A 19,646-nucleotide genomic window follows, 5' to 3' on the forward strand; every position below is an offset into this window, starting at 1 on the left:
CCCTGCTCCTGCTCTGTCTCTGTGTCAAAAATAAACAAAAACATTAAAAAAGTTAAAAATGACATATTCACATACATATTCTACACACAATTGTGATAGAACTATTTCAGATTTTGAGAAATCACATGAATGGAATTGTAGCCACAAAAAAAGCGTTTAAACAAAAATCTTTTATCTTTAAAAATTTTTTTAGTAATTTCTATACCTAACGTGGGACTTGGAACTCACAACCCTGAGATCAAGAGTCACACACTCTTCCGACTGAGCCATGCAAGCGCCCCCAAAATCTTATTATATGTAACCACTACTGTGGACTCATGGGATATAATCAGATGGCAACATCACCTCCCACTAGCAAATATTCAGGTATTTTTCTCCCAATCCAGGTTGAAAAATCTTTCAAGTAATGAAACGTCCATAGAGTTGTTTTAACTCACAAAGCACTGAAACAGAATGTCTAGCCAGCCCTGTAAAATTAGAAAATCACTGCAAGTCAAAGTTAATCAGCCAGGCCAGGCTACAGGCTAACCACCTGCAGTAGGGGTAGAAGGCTGGCATGGTCCTTTTCTTCTTTCCTAATTCCATCCCTCCTCTCTCAGCTGGTTAACTACGGTCTGATCTTGCTGGGTCAACTGTAAGGGGTGGTTGAGTTATCTGGCTGACACTTCGTAAGATGGTTTTGAGCATGCTGGATTGGGCATGCATGCATTCATTCATTCGTTTATTTTACGGTTTTGGGGTGTGTGTGTTTTGTTTGTTTGTTTTTAGTAACTCCATATCCAACGTGGGGCCCGAACTCATGACCCCTGAAATCAAATGTCACATGCTCTAGGAGCACCGGGGTGGCTCAGTTGACTGAGTGTCTGACTCTTGATTTTGCTTAGGTCATGATTTCATGGTCCATGGGATTGAACCCTGAGTAGGGCTCTCTGCTGACAGCACGGATAATCCCTGCTTGGGATTCTCTCTCCAGCTCTCTCTGCCCCTCCCTCACTCACACATATGCACACACTCTCTGTCTCTCAAAATAAATGAACATTAAAAAAAAAGAGAGAGGCGGTCACATATTCTACCTGATAAGCCAGCCAGGCACCCAAGCAATTATGTAAAAAAAATTTTTTTTAATGCTTACTTATTTTTGACAGAGAGAGAGAGACAGACAGACAGACAGACAGAGCATGAGCAGGGGAAGGGCAGAGAGAGAGAGAGAGGGAGACACAGAATCCAAACCAGGCTCCAGGCTCTGAGCTGTCAGCACAGAGCCAGACACGGAGCTCAAATTCGCAAGCTGTGAGATCATGACCTGAGCCAAAGTTGGACACTTAACCAACTGAGTCACCCAGGCATCCCCCGCCCTGCAATTATTTTAAAGTTGACTTTCTCTCAGGGGCATTCCTGTACTCATAGCTGTCTTCACCTGCAACTCCCCTGACCTGAGTTAATGCAATCCATTCTTGTGGGTTTTCTTTCTTCTTAGCTTTCAAGGAATCCAGAGATCCACTTTGGACTATCCTCTTCTGAGGCCTCTTTGTACCTCTAAGCAACCCTTTTGTATGGTAAATGGATCCCCCACAATGGTTCACTCTCCTTCATTCTTGACAAATATCTGGTCCTTCATAAGCACTCAAGCAGTTTTTGTCAAACCAAATGCTGAGAGTGCGGGATGGTCTCAACACATTAGGATTCTTCTCCCTTCATTAGGCAAAGCACCTTATCCACCCTCTCAGGCTTTCCTGAGTATAAGTCAAAAACTTATATTTCCAGAACTGCAAGAGACTCACATCAAGCCCTTCAAATTAGTTTTTTTTTTAATTTTTCAGTTTATTTACTTATTTTGAGAAAGAGAGTGAGAGCAAGCAAGAGAGGGACAGAGAAAGAGAGGGAGAGAGGGAGAGAGACAGAGAGAGAGAGAGAGAGAGAATCCCAAGCGGGCTCTGCACTGCCAGAGTAGACCCCGATGTGGAGCTCGAACTCACGAACTGTGAGATCATGACCTGAGTCAAAGTCAAGAGTCAGATGTTTAACCACCTGAGCCACCTAGGCGCCTCCCCCAATTAGGTTTTATGAGAAATGAGTACCTTCTCACCCTTCTCCTTTGGCAGCTTTAAATTAGCTGTTTTCTTTCCTATTAAATGCATTCTCAAATTCAGAACAGATTACCTACTCATTGTATTACTGTATGATGCAACTGACAGCAACATAGCATTTATATAGAACTTTATAAAGGAAGTCTGTGGTCTAAGTAGGGTGGGGGATCCACATTCTTGCTTATAAGAACTGGGATTTACTTGTGAAAAACTAGGGGCAGGAAAATTTGCATAGAAATAAAATCCTCAGTTCAAATGTATCAACTCTCCAAATTCTTATGACCACTACTAGGTGTTATTTTTTCAGTCCAAAGATCAAGTCTACATTCCACCAACATATTTTATTAAAATACTGCATACTTACAGTAAGAAATATAACCAGCTGGATTGAAGTAACTCAGTATTTACTTTAAAATGAATATACACAAATACAAATATCTAAAATAAAACATGTATCCATTACCAAAAGTACTCAACTTAATAGATAGAGGTTACATGTCAAATGGTGGCATTCTGGTAGCTTTGAATGGATAGCTCTGCAAAGTTTACCAGTCCTCCCTAAGTCCATTCTTATTAAACAGCTTTGGTTGGAGTATGATTCAAAATAAGTGAGGGAGATTCAGTATGATGAGGTGAGGAGGTTGACAAATCATTCCCACTTAAAAAAAAAAAACAAAACAAACTATGAAGTGGAATAAAAACCATTACAGCACTCTGGAACTAACTAAAGACCTGTAATAAACTAAGAAGTGTTTATTCATGAAAATCACTGAAATTTGGTAAGAGCTGTGTGAGTCTGTGGTGCTGTGCTCTCACTTCCCATGTCAGAACTTGCTGCCACTGTCAGAAGGGACTTGCTTGACCTGATGCAGAGTGAGTCAAAGTGGTGATCTCCATGCTAAGCACACAGAGTTATCTAGACTGGGGGTGCAGTCCTGTCTGGGGCAAACAAGGTAAGAGTAGCAACGTATTTCACTGGAAGTTATGGGAGGTAAGACAGCCATCTGGAGTTGATAAGCACTCCATATACTCCAGATTTACCAGAGGCATGCAGAGTAGAAACTGAAGCTGGTTCAAACCACCCACGTATCCATGGTTGCCAAGGCGTGCACATACACAAAAAAGGAGAAGCAAAAAGCCTGTTAGAAAGCAAAAACCAGAGCAGTCTTGAAAATGACCCAAATGTTGAATGGACTTGCAAGCCCACACAGATCCATCAGCAGAGTGGAAAGCCTGAATGATGCGGTTTGAACACAACTTCTGTCCAATCTTTGCCTAAATGCTAAGCTAGGCAGGCACAGCAACAACCCTCAGGAAGCAAGATTTTAAAAATTTTAAAAATGAACAAGAGACATCAATGGCTGCACACTGTAGTAGAGAGGGACTTCATAAATTAACTGGAGGCAAGTTACTGTTACTAAATCAGAATCCATAATTGCTACATTATCTGTAATTCAACAAGATTACAAAGCAAAGAAACAAGAAAGTATGACCCTCACTAAGGAAGAAAAGCATTACATAAAACTGCCTGAGTATTTCCAGATGGTAGATTTAGCAAAGATTTAAAAGCAGCTCTATGAACATGTTCAAAGAACTAACGGAAGCCATGTTTAAAGAATTAATGAAAACCATGATGAAAATGATGCAATGTAAGAAGAATCTCAATAAAAAGATACAAAAGTAAATGAACGAATTGAATAGAAACTTAGAGCAGAAAAATATAGTACCTGAAATGGAAAGTTCAATTAATTTGAGATGGCAGAAGAATGAGTGAATTTAAGAATCAACAGAAATCATTCAATCTCAAAAGGACAGGGAGAAAAAACAATGAAGAAAACAAAGCCTGAGACCAGATTAACATTAAATGTACCAACAACACATGTAAGGAGAATCCCAGAAGGAATAGCTAGAAAAGGACAGATACATGTATTTGAAGAAATAATTGCCAAAAATTGCTTAAATTTGATGAAAAATATTAATCTACACGTGAAGCTCAATAAATCCCAACTAGGAAAAACATAAGGAGATCCATACCTAAACACATCATCATAGTCAAACTGGTAAAAGACAAAGAGAAAACAAAACAAAACAAAACAAAACCTTGAGATCAGCAAGAGAAAAAAACCTATCACAAAAGGAGACCAGAATTACAATTAACATATGACTTCTTAACAAAAAATAATAGAGGCCAGCAGTCTGTGGGATAACATATTCAAAACGAGTGAATAAAAAAAAATGTCAACCACGTATTCTATAGCCAGCAAAACTATCCCCCCTCAAAAAACAAAGGCAAAATAAAAAACATTCTCAGCAAAGACTGAAGAAATAAAATTATACAAAGCACTAGTTACATCACTGTATTGTTGAGTTGCTGTAACATGCACAGATATAACATATGAAAATAAGGGCACAGAGAAGAAAATGAGATCTACTGAAATAAAGTTCCTCCATTTTACCAGAATTAATGCAGACTGATAAGATGCACACAGTCATCCCTAGGTCAACCACTGACATGTAACTCAAAAAAGGAAGAACACAAGGATCTCTTCAGATATGAGAAACAGGAAACAAAAAGCACAATGGGAGATGTAAAGACAATTTATATCAATACTAAATTTGAATGAACTAAACACTCCATTCAAATAACAGAGATTGTCAGACTGGATCAAGAAAGCAAGATAAGGGAACTGTATTTAGAATATGTATCTCTTACAACATGTAATAAGACAAACAACCCAAAATTAATGGGGTGGTCTGAACGGACATTTCTCCAAAGAAAATATACAAATGGCCAATAAAAAAGGAGAGGATGCTCAATATCACTAGTGTAGATAAATGTAAATTAGATCCATGAGCTAATATTTCATTCACACTAGAATGGTTTTATCAAAAAGAGAGACTATAAGTACTGTAGAAGATGTACAGAATGATGTAGATGCAGTTCATCAGGTTCTCAAAAAGGTAAACAGAAATTTACTACATGACCTAGCAATTTCAATATTAGAAGTCTATCCAAGAAAAATAAAAACATGCATCCACACAAAGACACATGTACATACATACATATATACCAGAGAGGGGGAGAAGGAAGAAGAAAGGAGAAAAGAAAGGGAGAAAGGGAGGTGGGCAATTAACAAATGGGATGGCGTATCTGGACCAAGGGTATATAGGAGTTCCTTTTATTATTTTGGTAACATTTCTATAAATTTGAAATTAGATCAAAATTTAAAATTACATTAAAAAAAAGAGAAAAGGATATTGTATAGCAAACTCCCTCTATCAACTTCTTCAATGAAGACCATATACAGCTTAAAAGTTATTAGAAAACTGTAGGTAATTTTAATAAAATCACTTCAAGAATATAATTTGGTTGTAAAACCAATACAATGAGCTCTAAAATAATTTTTCTATTGAGTTAAATAAAGTCATCTGTAAATCCTGTAACAACATGTTCATATTCACAAAATCTGAACGAAAAGCAAACACAGCTTTCCATTTCTAACACAGGGTAATCCAAAGTTCACTTAGAAGGTACTGAGATTTGGGGTTAATTTTTCTTTCAATACCAAGCACAATTATATAGTTATTCAGAATTTGAAGTGAGTTACTTTTTATTTAACAAGATACTTGCTGCTTTGAAATAAATTTAATTAATAAGAGTGATAATGATGTTAAAAAAAAAGACAATGAAATGCAAGCTGCATTTCTAAAAGATTATAATCATTTAAATTCTGATGATAGCTATATGTTTACAATTCTCTACTCTTTGACAGACAAAAACAAAAACAGAACTATTTTCTATATGGACAATCTGGAGCATAATTAAGTGCTTCCTAATGAAGTTTCCACTGACCTATATAGAAATATGGTTCACCAACAGCCAAATGGTATCATTTCTTTATCAAAGGTAAGTGGAACCAGCTAAACACAAAGACAATCCTTCTACAATTTTACTCTGCCAAGTACAAAATACTTCCCAAGAGCCCAAGGCACAATTTTAATTCACATCTGGTAAAGGAACCACCCATAAAATCATTACTTATTTTCAACTTAATAACTGATTGACATTGCTCAAACCAGCTGTTTTCAATCCTAATAGTTCTTTATTTTCTTTAACATATTTGCTATGGGCTGATAATCTGCAATAGGTGTCATCATGAGAATAACCAAAATTAGATTAAATGTGACAAAAGACTAACATAGAGTTTCAGACCCTTAAGTGATGATACTAAGTCAAGAATGGGAGAAAAGCATTGCAAAAGGAGACTACTGAAATGCTACTTATATATTCTTGCAGTAAAACCAGCAATGCATCCATTTTAAGAGTTATCATCTCACTTCCAATTTCTTTCCCTCAAGAACAATTTGAATTTCTTTGGCATCCAGGGTCTCATAGGTTAGTAAAGCTTCTGCTAGATTCTTATGCTCTTTTGCATGAGTCTTCAAGATGTGTTTTGCTCGTTCGTATGAGTCCTGAAATGGAAAAAGCAGGTATCTAAGAGGCAGAAAGGATAAGCAAAAACCATAAATAAGAAACAAACATTCTATTCTTAACCTGAAAATCTATCACATGGATAACTGAGGACTACTTAGACAAGGAGCTACTTAAAGATATAAAAGTACACATTGTACTTATTTTTAAAATAAGGTCTGTGAACAAAGAAATCTACTTCTCTATTCAATATACATGTGTAAAAAGGAAAGGGAGGTTTTGTTCCTTTTACCTTGTGAGATTTCACCCATTTATACAATTGAAATGGCCAGAAAAGATCTACTTTTCTGTTCTTTTCCTTGGTAACAACTCACTGTCAGTCTGTGACAACATCAATTGACCAACACCAAAAAGCATAGGTAGGTCAAAAAAACATAACACAATTATTACAAATAGACATCATCAGACATTCTGAATAAAACTTTTATGTTCAAGTGAAATAATCAAAATCAAGGAAAGTATAAAGTAGTACAAATTATCATGGAATATTATAACTAATAATCAGGGATGAATTAGTAGTAACTTTAAAAATTCTGCTGGAATGAAACTCTTACATGGTAACATGTAAGACAACTATTAGGTTTTTATACTTTTAAGTTTCATATTATTTGAACCTAAAATGTTACAAACTAGTAATCACTTCCATTAATAATGACAAAAGTGTGCCATTTAGTGGAAAGAGTACCTTCTTGCCTTCCTAATCTTACCATTTCAGAAAAAGAATCCAACTTTTATTATGGTTTTTAAGTTTTCACAAATGTATTAGAGCAAAAAAGGAGTATTTCCAATGCTCTAGGAATACTAGAGTATAATTTACTCAAAATAACGTAAATAATAAAAGAAGGAGAATGAAGTTTCTGCGAAGGCAGAGGAACTTCCTGTTCTGAAACACCTTCTAAACTTTTCCATTATATAAACTTTTCGTATACTAAACTTCCTTAAAGCATTTCTTCTACCTTCTTGAGTTAATCAAAACCCGGTCATCCTAGAAGTGCCTGGGTGGCTCAGGTGGTTAAGCGCCTGACTTTGGCTCAGGTCATAATCTTGCAGTTTGTGAGCCTGAGCCCCACATCAGGCTCTGTGCTGATAGCTCAGAGCCTGGATCCTCCTTCAGATTCTGTGTCTCCGTCTCCTTCTGCCCCTCCCCTGCTCATGCTCTGTCTCTCTCTGTCTCAAAAATAAATATTAAAAAAAAATTGTTTTTAAATAAATGCTGGCCCTCCTGGGGAGACTTCTAAGCCCTCAAGTGACAGTTATTAGTTCACTCTTATCCCAGACATTTCAGGGTAAAGAGCTGAGTTCTTTGTTCCCCTCACCATTGCCAGACCATTACAAAAAGCAAGATTCCTTTGAAGTTTACACCATCTGACTATATAGCCCTATCCAATATCCTTCGTTTTGCTATCTCCTACCCTAATTATAGTTCTCATTCACTAGACACCTGGCATTAACTCAGTCTTGTCCATTCCAAAATGTGCCATCATGCATATCCAAATGGCATGCACATATCCAACCTCTACACTAAGCACCAGACCCATGTATCCTGCCCAACTTGAAATCTTCACATGAACAATGAAATGACATTGAATGTGAAAAGACATTTCATGTTCAACATGTATGAAACTGAGCTTGTGATCTACAAACTTCCCCCACCTGAGGCCATCATCTGCGTTTTCTCAGTAAACAGCACATACAACTATACAGCTACTGGGCATTTAAATAAAAAAGACTTCTGTTTTCAAAGACCTTTGTTCTTCATTCTCAGCACAGGCACACAGCTAACACAAAACAAATGATATTTGTTGAATAAAATATACATCAGAATGATACACCAATAAAGACTCAAATAACATCCCCCATTCTCACAGCACTATGGTTTCACAGCTAATGTAGAATATTTATAATTATTGATATAAACCATTCTTGGCCTATGGCCAGAATAAAACAAAGTTCCACTCTATGACCAGAGGATCCCAAATGACATATTAAAATCATAGTTGCAATGGTGCACTTATCTTTATTTTATATATATATACATGTACATATATATATATATACACACACACATATATATATATATACACACATGTATATATATATGTGTGTGTGTGTGTGTGTGTATATATATATATATATATATATATATATATATAGTGACATTTCTAAAGAATAGAGGACAACCAATATCCCTTGGAAGTACCTTACTATTTATGACTAGATAGATACATAAGCATAGAAAAATATGACTATTACCCTTAGAAGGATTCTAATTTCTTGTTCAATAGCAGATTGAGTTTCTGGACTCAGTTTCCCTGTATCACTGTAGGTCATAACTCCAAGCTAAAACAAATAAGAAGAAAGAAATTGAACAGAAAAACCCTAAACCACTAATAAATGTAACAGAGGAAGTATTATCCTATACTTAAGGAAACATTATAGGGAAAAGGAAGAAATTCAATATAAACACACCTTGAAGGCAAAGAAATTTCTTTATTCTTCTGAAAGTTTAAGACTAAATTAAAAGTATGAGCAAGAGAAAAAAATTAAAATTATACATGATTCTGAGTACCCTGTTAGAAAACCTTCACAGCTATTCCTAATCTAGAAATCCACAATGCAGTGTATTAGCAGCGCTTCAGGAAGCCACAGTGATAATGTAGTAAAGTGAAATATGCGAAAACGGTAAAGTAAGAAAGCTGAGCAAGTAGGGGTTTTATGTCATACGAAGAGAAATAGAAGATCTCAACATCTGCTTAGCTCATGAAATACTACCTACTACTATCCAGGTAGCTAGAATGGAAGGAGAATACTAAACTTTATCACTCAGACAACGACATTCAGTTTAGAATAAGCTGAGATGGGAAAAGTATCAATTTATAATGAGAACCCTCTCTCACAAAGAGGCACTTGGCAAATTATCATTTGATCCATGAGGAAGGAAGAAAATGAAGTATTATAGGGGTGCCTGGGTGACTCAGTCGGTTAAGCATCAGACTTCGGCTCAGGTCATGATCTCACAGTACATGAGTTCAAGCCCTGTGTCAGGATCTGTGCTGACAGCTCAGACCCTAGAGGCTGCTTCAGATTCTGTGTCTACCCTCTCTCTCTCTGCCCCTCCCCCGCTCACACTCTGTCTCTCTCTCAAAAATAAATAAACATTAAAAAAAAAATTTAAAGTGGCTATTACCTTTTCACTCATTCCAAATTTGGTAACCATCCGTTTTGCTATTTTAGTTGCATTGTCAAAATCACTGGAAGCACCTAAATTTAAAAATATACAAAGAACTCAATTTTTTAAAAAAATCTTTAAATCAGCAAGCACAATTTGAACTAAAGCCATTTGTTACAGCCAACCTGTTGTAATATGGTCAGTTCCAAATATCAGCTCCTCAGCCACTCTTCCACCCATACTAACATCCATCTGTGCAAGCAGCTGGGCTCTAGTTTCATTCCATCTGTCATTCTCAGGCAACAGGGACACCTAGACAATCGGAAACAAAGAAAAACTTTAGATACCGCTTGAAATATTTATATTAATAATCAGAATTACCATTTGGCTCTCACTATTGTACTTAAAATCATGATGCTGACAGCTCTGAGACAATCAGTAGAGACGATCATTGGGTGACTGATGACAAAACTGGCAGTACAAAAAATCAGAAAAATTATTAGAGAGCAAAAATTCATTTTATATATGTAATAGATACATAACGCTGCAATAGGACAAACTTATCCCCGGGTACACATAAGTGCTTAAAATGTCTATCATTAGAAAGAGATGAGAATGAAACGTGTACTCAATGAGAAAAACCTTAGAAAAACTCTTGAACCACCAACACAGTTTCTCTGTGGAGGGAAGAGCACAAAGACATATTTAAGAATGATCCTTTGCTGTCACTCCTTTGTTGTCAGAATGTTTCAGAAGAAAGTGATCCACAAACTTGGGAATCAGTTGAATTTTCTTTTAAATTATTTTCATCAACAATTCCCTTCATCAGCTTTTGGAGAGTGCTATGTGAAAGGAAAACAAACAAATAAACAAACGCCACAAGATACTTACGTGTCCAAGCGTTGGGCCTCGTGGCATGATTGTAGCTTTGTTTATTGGCATTGCATCTTTAGTGTAATATGCAATAATAGCATGACCAGATTCATGATATGCTGTGATGGTTTTGTTTTTGTTATCAATTTCCACACTCCTACGTTCAGGCCCTAAGGATAAAATTTTAATTAATTCACTCCATTAGGAAGGTATAATTAGACAACTAAAACCCATTTGCCTTTAAGTAATTCTTAGTGTAACATGACTTAATATAATTAATGAATATTTTAAACAACTTTCCAAGTGACAAACAAAATTGTAAGAGCTATCATCTTAATCCTTACTATCAACAAGGGAAGTTTAATTCTAGAAAATAAATGTAAATTTTAACAGGAATGTCCTAACTAACCTGTTTTGAACTCAATCAAGATTTAAAATCAAATACTGAAAATTAGTAAAATTAGTATATATTTAAAGGTTATTTACTTTGAGAGAGAGAAAGATCAGGTCTGTGTGAGCAGGGTAGGGGCAGAGAGGGAGAGAGAATCCCAAGCAGGCTCTGTGCTCTCAGGGCAGAGCCCAACGCGGGGTTTCATTTCACAAACCGTGAGATCATGACCGGAGCCAAAATCAGGAGTTAGACACCTGACTGAGCCAGGAAGGCGCCCCAGTTAAGTTAATCTTTTAGCAGCACTATCAGATAAGAGAAAACACATGACACCCATGCCCCCAAACAGTATAATCATATAAACTGTATTTGTTCTTAAGAGGCCCAATTGTATGGCTATTTTTGAGTATATATTTTCTTGTTCCTGTACCTTTCTTTTTTATAACCTTTTTCTCAAAAAGAAGAATTTATTCTCTAACATAATGAACAGGGTGAGACAGGAAAAGAAAAAGAGAGAGGGAGAGAGAGAGACAGAGAAAACCTACCCATTAGAATTTTATCTTTGGAAAACTCTAGCTCCTTCATGGTAACCATTTCTTTTCCATCAACAGCTGCCTTTAATGCAGCCTGGTTCACAAGATTCTCCAACTCTGCTCCAGAAAAGCCAACAGTACCTCGAGCTATGATTTCTGGATCAACAGCTATGAAAATAGAAGACAACATTGAAATTCCAAAAGAGCTCTTCACAAATAACTCATATTCCAAAAGAAAAAAGCTATCCTCAACTAGAACTTAAAATATTTATCTCACTGCAACTACCAAATAAGTTCACTTTATTGAATTCTAGAGGAAAAAATCCCAAACTGCCACCAAATATACTATTCATATTGCCAACGGGACAAATCACAAAAGTTCTTAAATTTAAATAACTTTGTGAAAAACAAAGAAATGCAGAGTTGCCAGACATGATTTATAAGCCTTCAAATTATGACCTAAATTGTTACTAGCCTAACCACAAACTGATAAAGTATACTCAAAGATAAAATATTGTTTTTATTTTCTGAATTTCATCTTTAAATACTTTATACGTATATAGTATTATATGTACATTTATAAAAGCTCTCCTTATTATAGGAAACATATTTGGTTTAACAAATTTATTCACCTATCTTTGAAAATAGTACAGCGTGACAGCTGTGTTTATTATTTGAGTCCATAATATTTTCATGTGTTTTGTTTTACAGTTTGCCTCTTTTAGCCCCAAAGTGATTATATATGCTTCCTAGTATTTCATATTTTACATCATCCCCAAAGCATTTATACATACATTTATCTTCAAGTATTACGTATCTGAACACTTGGAAGAAAACTTCCTTTAGAATCAGGATTCAAATGACAGAACCTCTTGTATATACAATTAATAAATAAACTTTAAAAAGGACATATAAATGGAGAGGAAAAAGGACATGTAAAACAAACTGGCCTTTGGAGAGATCTATCAAGTAAGGACCACAAACAGGGTGGAATGAAATATTACCATTTTTTATAGAGATAATAATAAAGTTGGTGTTAATGGAATTAGACTTACACTGATCAAACTTTATTTTATTGAGATACCATTTCAAAATTTCTGTTCGACCTTTTACATCTGGTCTTGGAACTGTAACTTGCATGTCAAAACGACCAGGACGTATTAAGGCACTAAAAGGAGAATATAAAAAGAAAATATAAATTAATAATCTGACTATGATGAAGGTCCAATTAAATATGACTGACACTCTAAAGACAAGATGGAAAGATAATGGCAATTGAAGTTAGACTGGAGATTTGAGGTTTTTCATTTTAATTCCACCATACTTAATATGCAGTGTTATATTAGTTTCAGGTGTACAGTATTAGTGATTGGACAATTCCATATTACCCAGTGTTCATCACGACAAATGTACTCCTTAATCCCCATCACCTATTTCGCCTTAGATTGGCGTTTTGAGCATAAATATGCATACAACTCCTTTTAAAACACGGATCAAGGGACACTCGGGTGGCTCAGTCAGTTAAGCGTCTGACTTTGGCTCAGGTCATGATCTTGCAGTTCACGAGTCTGAGAACTCCGTTGGGAGCTATGCTGACAGCTTAGAACCTGGAGCCTGCTTCAGATTCTGTGTCTCCCTCTCTCTCTGCCCCTCCTCCACTCACACTCTGTGTATCTCTCTCCCTCTCTCTCTCACTAAAATAAACATTAAAAAAAATTTTAATAAATAAATAAAATTATAGGGGCGCTTGTGCAGCTCAGTCAGTTGAGTGTTCAACTTTGGTTCAAGTCATGATCTCCCAGTTTGTGGGTTCGGGTCCCACGTCAGGCTCTGTGCTGACAGCTCAGAGCCTGGAGCCTGCTTCAGATTCTGTGTCTCCCTCTCTCTCTGCCCCTCCCCCAGTCTCTCACTCTCTCTCTCTCTCCCCTTCTCTCTCTCAAATAAACATTAAAATTTTTTTAACTAAATAAATAAACAAATAAGTAAGTAAGTAAGTAAGTAAATAAATAAATAAATAAAACATTAGGGGTGCCTGGGCGGCTCAGTCAATTGAGCATCCAACTTCAGCTCAAGTTGTGATCTCCCAGTTCTCGGGTTCAGGCCCCAGGTCAGGCTCTGTGCCGACAGCTCAGAGCCTGGAGCCTATTTCAGATCCTGTGTGTGTGTGTATCTCTCTGTCCTTTCCCCACTTGTACTCTATCTCTCTCTCTCAAAACTAAATAAACAAAAAAAATTTAAAAATAAATAAAACATAAAAAAAATTTTAAATCATGCCTCCCAAACAGTTTCAATAACCAGAAGGCAGAACAAAGTTTGATACAGATAGACAGCACACAACCCTCAAACAAAAACATGCAAGTCCGTCAACCAAGGAATCAGGTCATGATCTCCTGGTTTATGGGTTTGAGGCCCATGTTGGGCTCTGCACTGACAGTTTCGAGCCTGGAGCCTGCTTTAGATTGTGTGTCTCCCTTTCTCTCTCTGCCCCTCTGCCAATTCTCCCCCCACCTCTGCTTCTCAAAAATCAGTAAACTTAAGAAAAATATGAGTAACTCAGGGGCACCTGGGTGTCTCAGTCCACTGAGCGTCCTACTATTGATTTCAGCTCAAGTAATGACCTCACTGTTCTTGAGTTCAAGCCCCACGTTGGGCTCTGAGCTGACAGTGCTGAGCCTGCTTGGAATTCTCTCCCTCCCTCTCTCTCTCTGCCCCTCCCCTGCACTCACTCGCTCTCTCTCTCTCAAAAATCAACATATTAAGAAAGAAAACAGGAGTAACTTCTATGAGAAGTACAACAAAAATTTAAAACTGTAAGTTTCATTTTACAATTTTCTGCACCAGCCTAAAATTTTGTGATACAAAGTCTGTCAAAAGATTCTTTAAACAGTTCTACTGAGATATAATTAGCATATCACAGAATTTAAAGTAGATAATCCCATGGTTTTTCATATATTCAGAGTTGTGCAGCTATCAACACTCTCATTTGAGTTATTAAATAATAAATTAGTAAATAATAAATATTTTTATTCCCCTACCCCAAAAGAAACCCCACAGTCACCAACAGTCACTCCCCATTCTTCCCACACTCTGGCAACCACTAATTTCCTTTCTGTTGCTATGGATTTGTCTATTTGAGACATTTCATACAAATGAAACCATATGTGATGTTTTGTGATGGGCTTCCCTCTCTTTTAAAGTTCATCCATGTTCTAGTATGACCATTAGTTACCAAAGAAGTCTTTTCACACTTACTTATCTAATGCCTCTGGGAAATTTGTGGCTCCTATGATGATAACTCCTTCATTGGGCTTAAAACTATCAAAAAAGAAACAAAAGTACCTTTTCACTGAAAATTAAAAGAGTACACATATAGAAATGCTCTACACAAAACTGTTTATCATTAATTTTAGTAACAGCAAAGAAAAGGGAGTGATCTTGTTTATACCCAGATGATAAGACATCTCTATTAAATAAATTTTGAAAAAAACAAATGTTATTGGGCCAGAATACTTCAATAAAACTGCTAGTAATAAATCACAAAGTCACCTACAATTACAGATCTTCACAAAGGCTTATTTGTGTACCTGACTTATTTGTGAAAAATTATTCTCAAGTTTACCAATTCAAATGATTTGCTCCTAGACTTCCTATTGGGTTCCAAACTGCCTTATATGGTTTTAAGACATTTTTACTTCTTTCAAAGCAACCCCACCTCTTGCTTTTTAGATTATAAAAATTGATACAAACTTTTAATCTGCAACAACATTAGAAGCTAGTCACAAATTGTGTAGAAACCAGTCTACAATCCCTTTACATCTCCAAGAGACTACTATTGTTAGTACTTTCCTGTCACACTACAATTAATGAAAAAGGTGTAGAGGTCATCAATTAAGAACAGTGGATACATCAATTAGTTATGGACACAACACAATACAGAGAATGAAGCTTGTCTGGCCTTCTTGCACTAGGGAATACTGTGTTGTCTATATTTTTTCCAATTTCTTGAATGTTATCAAATATATCACCATATTCCAAAGACAGAGGAAGATTCAATTACCCATCCATTTCAGCAAGAAGTTGATTTATAGTCTGCCTTGAATATGGATGCATTGGCGACTCGATTCGCTTCCCACCAACAGAATCTAATTCATCAATAAATATAACACAGGGAGCATTTGCTTTTGCTTCCCCTAGGAAAACAAAAGAGATTCCAATAAGTTTAATGAAATCAATACTTTTTGAACAAAGTCATATAAATATGAAAAACCTGTAAGGTTGTCAAAAGCCAACAAAAGACATTCATTTGGGAGACACAACACAAAAGGAGGTCTCTTTCTTTCTTTCAAAACTGATTTAAGAACAGTAGCCTCAAAAAAACTGTATCATATACAGTAATATACAACACAAACAACTGAGTATTCACTCTTCCAACTGCACAAACCATATACAATCAGATTTGAGGCTAATTATTCTTTAATTACATACTATCAGATTAACAAATAAAATGAATAGGACAACAACAAAAAACCCAGCTTTACAACAGCCCCCAACTCGTCAAACACCTCTCCTGGCTCTTCTCTTTGGAGGAAAAGTACAGTTCTGTTTTAGCTCACATTAAAGTACCTAAAACCTGACCCCCACAATGGCTAGGTCAGCTATCAATCATAATCACACAGCCAAGAAAGGGTTAAGAAGCCCTCTTCCCCCAAAAGTAAGAAGATTTGCTATTGTATGAAAGACACGTTAAAACGTACTAAATAGATTTCTTATACGGCTGGCTCCCACACCCACAAACATCTCATCAAATTCTGATCCAGAAGCATAATAAAAAGGAACATCAGCTTCTCCAGCCACAGCTCGAGCAAGAAGTGTCTTTCCTGTCCCTGGGGGTCCAACTAAAAGAATTCCTAAAAGAAAAAATAAGTGAGAATGATTCAAATTAAATAAAAACAAAACCAAAAACAAAACCCTGATGTGAACCTATAAAACAAATAGTTAATAATTAATGTATATAGTTTGGAGGTTGAAGACACATGACCAGTATTTTGAAACAAAGCAAAACATGTCTTTAAATAATGATTCAACTTCAGGATCTTCTCCAAAACTAATTTCCTTCTATCATTTAAATACTGCTTATCTATCGGTCCTCAACAAGTCAGAATCTTGAGAGAAAGGAATATAAACTTATTTATCACTAAACAAAAGTCACATCAAAACAGATTAAGAGATTAAAACAACGAAACGTACTACATGAACCCTTGACTTGATGATCTTCCGTAAAAAACATACTTAAGAAATTCTAGAGACATTTGAGGAAAATTTCAAAAAAACCTGGAGTACCAGATATCAAGGAAATAGTATTTAGTTTTATTTGGTAGGATAAATTACTCTCTTTATTTAGGATAATGTGCTTGATCTTAAGTGATGCATACCAAAGGCTTTAGATGTAAAGTAGTTAATCTCTATAGCTTTGTAACTTTTTCATATGTTTGAAAATTTTCATAACAGCAGTAAGTTCTTCTAAGTTGAAATAACAGAATTCTTTAGGTTCCACAACTTTTCACTTTTCAGAATATATTTAAACAGGCAACAAAATTATATTAATGCTATATTTTAACATAAAACACTCTTTAAAAAAATTTTTTTTTAATATTTATTTTTGACAGAGAGAGAGAGACAGAAATGAGCAGGGGAAGGGCAGAGAAAGAGGGAGACACAGAATCCAAAGTAGGCTCCAGGCTCTGGGCTGTCAGCTCAGAGCCCGACGCGGGGCTCGAACCCACAGACTGCGATATCATGACCTGAGCCGAAGTCGGACGCTCAACCGACTGAGCCACCCAGGCATCCCATGAAACACCCTTTTAAAGGAAAGCTGAAAAATACCCTTCAGACTGTCCCCTTGTGTTGCCATGTTATTCCTAACTGGTTTAACTCCTCACTGTATCAATTTCTTATAGAATACATTTTGGTACCTGAGAATTTTCCCACAATTTTATACAATATCCTTTGATATTGTATAAGAAAAGTGTCACTATTTTATGGTTTTAAACATGCTCTTTATGATGTTATAATATTGACTTAATAAATGAATCCTAAATTAGCAGACTCATGGAAACAGTTTTAGATACTTCTGAACATTCTCAGTAGAGACAGTGTGTAGCACAAAACCAAATGTAAATAGCAGTGTCTCCTTTAATTCACCAATTCCATTTTGAGAATTGGAATCTAGCATAGTGAATAAATAACACATGAGTAAATCTCCAATGTATTCTAAGGAGTTAATTAAGCATGTGGGCAAAGCCTTCAGACCTTAAGATGATCACCACAGCACTGATTTTATTATCATAATTAAAAATTTTTATGTGAGTAGAGCTGACACACAGTTACATTCGTTTCAGGTATACAACGTAGTGATTTGGTAAGTTTACACATTATGCTATGCTCACCACAAGTGTAGTTACCTTCTGTTGCCATGCAACACTATTATTACAGTATCACTGAGTATATTTCCTATGCTGGGCCTTTTATTCCTCTGACTTATTTATTCTACAACTGGAAGCTCTCTCCCTTCCCCCTCACCGACTTTGCCCAGCCCCCAATGTGCTCATTTTAACAGCAAAACACCAGAACCATTTAAAAGTTCAATAAATGATTATAGTACAACTGTATAATATAAGGACACCATTAAGTCATTACAATTTTGTACCCAATTTTAGCCTACGTTTTTTCCCTCACACAAACAAGCAATTCTCCAACACCACCTGGGTGTCCTACAATTCAACTCTATTCTGACATGAACTACCTGGACATAGCATCAAATACTGCAAGTTAAGGCCTTGGTCCCAAAAGACTGCCTATATGAACTGCAAGACCAGGCTGTTACCTAGGCTTCTGACCAACAGGCTCTAGATAGGAGGTTCCAATGATCTCTTCCTTGGATTTGATTAATTTGCTAAGATGGCTCACAGAACTCAGAGAAACAACACTGTACTTACTAGATTACTGGTTTCTTATAAAAGGATACAACTCAGGAACAGTCAGATGGAAGAGATGCATAGGGCAAGGAAAAGGAAAGGGATTGTTGAGCTTCTGTGCCCTCTCTAGATATGCCACTCTTCCCACATCTCCACATTTACCAACCTGGAAGCTCTCTGAACCCTATCCTTTTGGGTTTTTATGGAGGACTCATTAGACATGCATGACTGATTCAACCTCCAGCCACTCTCCCCTCCCAAGCAGTTAGGAGGGTGAGAGTGAGGTTTCAGCTGTGTAATCACATGGTTGATTCTATTGGCAACCAGCTCCTAACCTTAGGTGGGTTCTAAAAGTCACCTCACAGTGTTGCTCTCAACACTAGGAAATTGTAAGAAATGGGATTAAGACTAAATATGTATTTCTTATTAAAAATCACAACAGTCATTAAATCATATTAACTGTGGGAAAACCTCAGAGAGGAACATTCTACAAAGTAGTGTGTACTATTTGTAAGGTCATAAAAGATCCATACCCACTCCTACAATAAAAGGCTGAAGAATTTTTTCAGATTAAAGAAAAATCTAAATGTTATGTGTAAACCTGGATCAGGTCCTAACTTGGGTCGGCGAGGGTGATGGGAGGACCTTACTACGAAGGATATTAGTAAGAGAAATGCTGAAATTTGAATATAACTGTGAATTTCATAATAGTTTTGGAACCAAGTTAAATTTCCTGATTTTAAGAACTATATTGGAGTTATATAATAGAATATCCTTATTTTAAAGAAATATGTAATAGGTATTTGGGGTTAAAGGAGCATGATATCTATAACTTACTCTCAAATAATTAAAAAAATACATTTATGTGAAGAAAGTGAATGAGCAAATGGGACAAAGTGCTAAAAAAACTGTTGAGTCTGGTTAAGAGTACAGGGAGTTCTCTGTACTGTTCTTACAACTTAAAGTTTGAAATTATAACAAAACTCAAAATCCCCTTCCTCCCAAAAAGGTTATACAATGTTAGGTTTAGAATGAAGACTTATTTCTAAAACAGCAATTAAGAATTAAACTTTAGGCATTTAAATCTGATAAAAATTAAATTAGCAATGGATGACAGTATTTTTGATGTC

At 36.1% G+C, this 19,646-nt stretch overlaps 1 protein-coding gene across 3 annotated transcripts in view; it reads right to left on the reverse strand.

Moving 5' to 3' along the window:
• Positions 1 to 2,409: 2,409 nt before the first annotated feature.
• YME1L1 (YME1 like 1 ATPase) overlaps positions 2,410 to 19,646 on the reverse strand; it is a 53,782-nt gene continuing 36,545 nt past the window's right edge. For 2 of the 3 annotated variants that reach the window (XM_040451139.1, XM_040451138.1), the window contains 10 exons: positions 16,297 to 16,449; positions 15,600 to 15,732; positions 14,795 to 14,857; positions 12,598 to 12,710; positions 11,555 to 11,710; positions 10,640 to 10,791; positions 9,934 to 10,060; positions 9,767 to 9,840; positions 8,833 to 8,919; positions 2,410 to 6,560 (listed from right to left, as the gene is read on the reverse strand). In XM_040451139.1, the coding sequence (XP_040307073.1) occupies positions 6,417 to 6,560; positions 8,833 to 8,919; positions 9,767 to 9,840; positions 9,934 to 10,060; positions 10,640 to 10,791; positions 11,555 to 11,710; positions 12,598 to 12,710; positions 14,795 to 14,857; positions 15,600 to 15,732; positions 16,297 to 16,449 (1,202 nt within the window). In that variant the 3' untranslated portion in view covers positions 2,410 to 6,416. The remainder of the gene's footprint in view (positions 6,561 to 8,832; positions 8,920 to 9,766; positions 9,841 to 9,933; positions 10,061 to 10,639; positions 10,792 to 11,554; positions 11,711 to 12,597; positions 12,711 to 14,794; positions 14,858 to 15,599; positions 15,733 to 16,296; positions 16,450 to 19,646) is intronic. The other variant, XM_040451140.1, reaches the window with a different exon arrangement.

The sequence above is a fragment of the Herpailurus yagouaroundi genome, unplaced genomic scaffold (genome assembly GCF_014898765.1).
Source record: "Herpailurus yagouaroundi ecotype Mexico unplaced genomic scaffold, PumYag 203, whole genome shotgun sequence".
In the NCBI taxonomy this organism is placed as follows: Eukaryota; Metazoa; Chordata; class Mammalia; order Carnivora; family Felidae; genus Herpailurus; species Herpailurus yagouaroundi.